Source organism: Chlorocebus sabaeus, chromosome 21 (genome assembly GCF_047675955.1).
Source record: "Chlorocebus sabaeus isolate Y175 chromosome 21, mChlSab1.0.hap1, whole genome shotgun sequence".
NCBI classification, from domain to species: domain Eukaryota; kingdom Metazoa; phylum Chordata; class Mammalia; order Primates; family Cercopithecidae; genus Chlorocebus; species Chlorocebus sabaeus.
The window spans coordinates 52,769,108-52,775,863 of record NC_132924.1 but is presented as its reverse complement, the minus strand read 5'-3'; the positions used below and the strand labels follow the sequence as shown (position 1 = coordinate 52,775,863).

The following is a 6,756-nucleotide window of genomic DNA, read 5'->3' as shown; positions in this document are numbered from 1 at the left end:
TACTTTACCATTTATAGAGCCTATTTGAATTATGCATAATTTTACTTGGTTTTACATTAAATCGATCACAAAGAAAGCAAAATAATAATAATAATAATAAACCAAAAACAGAAACAACGAAGAGAGCTAATAATGGCAAAGAGTGGAAAGGAGGAAAACCAATTGACTAGTACGGAATTTAGGATTTGAAAGCTTAGAGTAAGACCCTCAAATGTTAACAGAGTCAGACAGTATTTATAATTCAAACCACAAGTATAAACCATGGTTCTCATACTCCTTAGCAGCTTTGGCATCATCATCAACAAGATATAAGAAACAGGTTAAAATTATAACTTAACAAGGTTAAGATGTATTTACTTGTGTTTCCTTCGAAAAAGATTCTTTAGGAAGTGGTAAAGAAGAACTTAGGAAGGTATAGAAAGGTTATGAAGGAGAAAAAAGAAGTTGGTTAGTGTAAATCTGCATTCCACACAAACACCCTCTACTTAGGCACTGTGGTGTCTCCCCTTTCATTAAGTTTCTGGAGTTCTACTTGCTTTTCACCTGAATACTTTGCCACTATATGTAATTTTCTAATTCATCCTATATTCTTTCAATATTCTATTTTTTATTTTTTAATTTTTTGTGGGTACATGGTAGGTGTGTATATTTATGGGGTACATGAAATATTTTGATACAGGCATGCGATGTAAAATAAGCACATCATGGAAAAGGGAGTATCTATTTTCTTAAGCATTTATCCTTTGAGTTAAAAATAAACCAATTACAGTCTTTATTTCATAATGTACAGTTAAGTTATTATTGACTATAGTTACCCTGTTATGCTATTAAATAGTATGTCTTACTCATTCTTTCTATTTTTTTTTTGTACCCATTAACTAAACCCACCTCTTTGCAGCCCTTCACTACCCTTCTCAGCTTCTGGTATCCATGCTTCTACTCTCAATGTCCATTAGTTCAGTTGTTTTGGTTTTTAGGTTTTCGCAAATAAGTGAGAACATGTGATGTTTGTCCTTCCACACCTGGCTTATTTCAATTAGCATAATAATCTCCAGTTCCATTCATGTTGTTGCAAATGACAGGATGTCATTTTTTATGGCTGAATAGTACTCCAATGCATACATGTACCACATTTTCTTTATCCATTCATCTGTCAGTGGACATTTATGTTGCTTCCAAATCTTAGCTATTGTGAACAGTGCTTCAACAAACACAGGGGTGCAGGTATCTTTTTGATATACTGATATACTGATATACCCAGCAGTGGGGATTGCTGAATCATATGGTAGCTCTATTGTTAGGTTTTTGAGGAACCTCCAAGCTGTCCTCCATAGTGGTTGTACTAATTTACATTTCCACCAACAGTGTACCAGGCCTCCCTTTTCTCCACAACCTTGCCAGCATTTATCATTGCCTGTCTTTTTTTTTTTTTCTTTTGATAGAAGCCATTTAAAATGGGGTGAGATGATATCTCATTGTATTTTTGTATTTCCCTGATGATCATGGATGCTGAACACCTTTACATATGCCTGTTGGCCATTTTTATGTCCTCTTTTGAGAAATGTCTGTTTAAATCTTTTGTACATATTTTGATTGGATTATTAGATTTATTCCTATAGACTTGTTTGAGCTCCTTATATATTTTGGTTATTAATCCTTTGTCAAATTCATAGTTTGCAAATACTTTCTCCCATTCTGTGGGTTGTCTCTTCACTTTGTTGATTGTATCCTTTGCTGTGTAGACGATTTTTAACTTGATGGGATCCCATTTGTCCATTTTTTGCTTTGGTTGCCTGTGCTTGTGGGGTATTGCTCAAGAAATTTTTGCCCAAACCAATGTCCTGGAGATTTACCCCAATATTTTCTTGTAGTAGTTTCACAGTTTGAGGTCTTAATTACAAATCTGTAATCCATTTTTATTTGTTTTTGTATATGGCAAGAGATAAGGGTTTAGTTTAATTTTTCTGCATATGGATATTTTGTTTTCCTAGCCCCATTATTGAGAGACTGTCTTTTTTCCAGCGTATGTTCTTGGCACCCTTATCAAAAATGAGTTTACTGGGTGTGGATTTGTTTCTTTCTTCTCTATTATCTTGTATTGGTCTGTGTGTCTGTTTTTATGAAAGTACACTGTGTTTTTGTTACTATAGCTTTGTAATATAATTTGAAGTCAAATAATGTAATTCTTCCAGTTTTGTTCTTGTTGCTTAGTACAGCTTTGGTTATTCTGGGCATTTTGTGGTTGTATATACATTTTAGAGTTTTTTTTTTTTTCTGTTTCTATTAATAATGTTTGGTATTTTGATAGGGATTTCTTTCTTTTTTTTTTTTTTTTTTTTTCTGAGACGGAGTCTCGCTCTGAGGCCCAGGCTGGAGTGCAGTGGCCGGATCTCAGCTCACTGCAAGCTCCGCCTCCCGGGTTCACGCCATTCTCCTGCCTCAGCCTCCTGAGTAGCTGGGACTACAGGCGCCCGCCACCTCGCCCGGCTAGTTTTTTGTATTTTTTAGTAGAGACGGGGTTTCACCGTGTCAGCCAGGATGGTCTCGATCTCCTGACCTCGTGATCCGCCCGTCTCGGCCTCCCAAAGTGCTGGGATTACAGGCTTGAGCCATTTGATAGGGATTTCATTGAATCTGTATATTGCTTTGGGTAGTATGGACATTTTAAAAATATTGATTCTTCCAATCCATGAAATCGGAAGATCTTTCCATTTTTTTGGTGTCTTCTTCAATTTCTGTCTTTACTGTTTTGTAGTTGTCATTATAGGTACCTTTTGCTTTTTTCATTAAGTTAATTCTTACATATTTAATTTTATTTGTGGCTATTGTAAATGGGATTGTTTTTTATTTCTTTTTCAGATTGTTCACTGTTGGCATATAGAAATGCTACTGATTTTTGTATGTTAATCTTGTATCCTATAATTTTTTTGAATTTGTTTGTCAATTACAATAGTTCTTTTGTGAAGTTTTTATGTTTTTCCAAATATAAGATTATAACAGCTGAAAGCAAGGATAATTTGACTTCTTCCTTTCCACTTTGGATACCCTTTATGTCTTTCTCTTTTCTGATTGCTCTAGCTAAGACTTCCAGTACTATGTCAAATAACAGTGGTGAGAGTGGGCATCCTGGTCATGTTCTAAATCTTAGGGGAAAGGCTTTCAGTTTTTCCCCATTCAGGAAGATACTAGCTGTGGGTCTACCACATATAGCTTTCATTATGCTGAGGGCATTCCTTCTATCCCCTGTTTTATGGGTGTTTTTATTATGAAGTGATATTAGATTTTATCAAATGCTATTTCAACATCGGTTGAAATGATCATATGGTTTTCATCCTTCATTCTGTACATGTGAAGTATCACACTGATTGCTTCTTGAACCATCAATATCTTACAATATGTTGAGCCATCCTTGCATCCTGAGGATAAACCCCACTTGGTCATTATGAATGATCTTTCCAATGCATTGTTCAACTTGGTTTGCTAGCATTTTGTTGAGGATTTGTGTATTAATATTCATGAGAGACGTTGACCAGTAGTTTTCTTTTCTGGATGTGTCTTATGCTGGGTTTCACTATCACAGTAACTGGCCTTGTAGAATTAGAATGGAATTATTCCCTCCTCCTCTAGTTTTCAGAATAGTTTGAGTAGGATTAGTGTTATTTCTTAAGTGTTTGGTAAAATTCATCAGTGAAGCCATGGGGTCCCAGGCTTTTCTTTACTGGGATAATTTTTATTATGGCTTCTATCTCATTTCTTGTTATTGGTCTGTTCAGGTTTGGGATTTCTTCCTGGGTTAATCTGTATGTTTCTAGGAATTTTTCCATTTCTTCTAGATTTTTCCAATTTATTGGCATATAGCTGCTCATAGTAGCCACTAATGATCCTTTGGATTGCTGCAGTATCAGTTGTAATGTCTCCTTTTTCATTTCTGATTTTATTGATGTGGATCTTCCTTCTTTTTTTTTAATCTGGCTAAAGGTTTGTAAATTTTGATTAACTTTTCAAAAAAACAACTTTTTGTTTTATTGATCTTTTATATTATTTATAATTTCAATTTCATTTATTTTCTGATCTTTATTATATATTTTCTTCTAATTTTTAGTTCAGTTTTCTCCTGCTTTTATAGGTCTTTAAGATGGATCATGAGATTGTTTATTTAAAGTTTTCCTGTTTATTTTTTATGTAGGCAGTTATAGCTATAAAAGTCCCTCTTAGTACTGCTTTTGCTGTATACCATAGGTTTGATATGTTGTGTTTCCATCATCATTTGTTTCTACAAATTTTCAACTTTATTCTCAAATTCTACACTGACCCACTGACCATTCAGGAGCATAGGGTTTAATTTCCATGTATTTGTATAGTTTCCATAATTCCTTCTTATTAATTTCTAGTTTTATTCCATTGTGGTCAGAGAAGATGCTTGATATCACTTCAGTTTTCAAAAATGATTTATGACTTGTTTTGTGACCTAATATATAGTATATCCTTGAGAACGTTCCACATGCTGAGGAAAAAAAGTGTATTCTGCAACCATTGTATGAAATGTTCTGCAAATACATATTATATCCATTTGTTCAATAGTGCAGATTAAGTCCAATGTGTCTTTATTGATTTTCTGCCTGGAAGATTTGTCCAGTGCTGAAAGTGGGATTTTGAAGTTGCCAGTTATTTTTGTATTGGGGCCGATCTCTCTCTCTCTAATTTATTATTATTATTATTATTATTATTATTATACTTTAAGTTCTGGGATGCATGTGCAGAACGTGCAGGTTAGTTACATAGGTATATACGTGCCATGGTGGTTGGCTGCACTCATCAAACCGTCATCTACATTAGGTATTTCTCCTAATGCTCTCCCTCCCCTAGCCCCTCAGCCCTCAATAGGCCCCAGTGTGTAATGTTCCCCTCCCTTTGTCTATGTGTACTCATTGTTCAACTCCAATCAATGAGTGAGAACATGCAGTGTTTGGTTTTCTGCTTCTGTGTTAGTTTGCTGAGAATGATGGTTTCTAGCCTCATCCATGTCCCTGCAAAGGACATGAACTCATCCTTTTTCATAGGTGCATAGTATTACATGGTGTATATGTGCATAGTATTACATGGTGTATATGTGCCACATTTTCTTTATCCAGTCTATAATTGATATGCATTTGGGTTGGTTCCAAGTCTTTACTAATGTGAACAATACTGCAATAAACATACTTGTGCATGGCTATTTATAGTAGAATGATTTATAATCCTTTGCGTATATACCCAGTAATGGGATTGCTGAGTCAAATGGTATTTCTGGTTCTAGTTCCTTGAGGAATCGCCACACTGTCTTCCACAGTAGTTGAACTAATTTACACTCCCACCAACAGTGTAAAAGCATTCCTATTTCTCCACATCCTCTCCAGCATCTGTGGTTTCCTGACTTTTTAGTGATCACCATTCTAACTGGCATGATTTTGATTTGCGTTTCTCTAATGACCAGTGAGGATTTTTTCTTTCTTTTTTTTCTTTCCAGGCTTAATTCACTTTATTTTTCTTGTATAAAAACCCTATGTTGTAGCCACAGCTGGAGCCTGGGTCCGCTGCACGGAGACTCTGGTGTGGGTCTTGACAAGGTGATCAGTTAATTCCTGATAGGGACACTTGGTAAATACAGTCTCCTTCCAGAGGTCAGGGATCAGGTAGCTGTAAGTCTTAGAGATGGCATCAAAGGTGGCCTTGGCGAAGTTACCCAGAGTGGCAGTGCAGCCCCGGGCTGAAGTGTAGCAGTCATCAATACCAGCCATCATGAGCAGCTTCTTGGGCACAGGCGCTGAGACGATGCCAGTGCCCCTGGGTGCAGGGATGAGGTGCACCAGCACAGAGCCGCAGCGGCCTGTCACCTTGCAAGGGACAGTGTGGGGCTTGCCGATCTTGTTCCCCCAATAGCCTCTGCGCACAGGGACAATGGAGAGTTTGGCCAGGATGATGGCCCCATGGATGGCAGTGACCACCTCCTTGGAGCACTTAACATCCAGGCCGACGTGGCCATTGTAGTCCCTGATAGCAACAAATGCCTTGAACCTGGTGCGCTGGCCAGCACGGGTCTGCTTCTGCACCGGTATGATCTTCAAAACCTCCTCTTTGAAAAAGGCCCCCAAGAAAAAGTCAATGACCTCAGATTCCTTAATGGGCAGGGAGAACAGGTAGATCTCCTCCAGGGACTTGATCTTCATGTCCTTGACCAAGCGGCCTAGCTTGGCAACCGGCATCCATTCCTTATCCTCGGCCTTGCCTCTGCGAGCTCCGCGGCCTCCGCCCGGGTCCCATCCACTGCCGTGACCCCGCACCGGCCCCGGCCCGGGATGCCACTGCCGAAACCTCCGCGGAAGCCACCGCGGTTCCTCATCTCAGGGCCACCAGGGCCTCCGGGCCCCCCGGCTGCACCGGCGTCATCCACCATTTGGTGTTTTCTCGGAGAAGTTGAGGTTTTTTTCATATGTTTGTTAGCCACCTAAATGTCTTTGGAGAAGTGTATGCTCATATCCTTTGCCCACTTTTGGATGGGGTTGTTTTTTTCTTGTAAATTTGTTTTAGCTCCTTGTAGATTCTGGATATTAGCCCTTTGTCAGATGGATAGATTGCAAAATTTTCTCCAATTCTGTTGGTTGCCTATTCACTCTGATAGTTTTTTTGTTGTGCAGAATCTCTTTACTTTCATTAGATCCCATTTGCCAATTTTGGCTTTTGTTGTGATTACTTTTGGTGTGTTAGTCACGAAGTCTT

General features: G+C 38.1%; 1 protein-coding gene across 1 annotated transcript; it reads right to left on the bottom strand.

The window, feature by feature from the left end:
• Window positions 1-5,339: 5,339 nt before the first annotated feature.
• LOC103226485 (small ribosomal subunit protein uS5-like) lies at window positions 5,340-6,426 on the bottom strand. The gene is made up of 2 exons (XM_073008654.1): window positions 6,398-6,426; window positions 5,340-6,297 (listed from the first exon to the last, which is right to left on the bottom strand). The coding sequence occupies exons 1-2, from the start codon at window positions 6,424-6,426 to the stop codon at window positions 5,541-5,543; spliced, it is 786 nt and encodes a 261-aa protein (XP_072864755.1). The 3' UTR covers window positions 5,340-5,540.
• Between the last annotated feature and the right edge of the window lie 330 nt (window positions 6,427-6,756).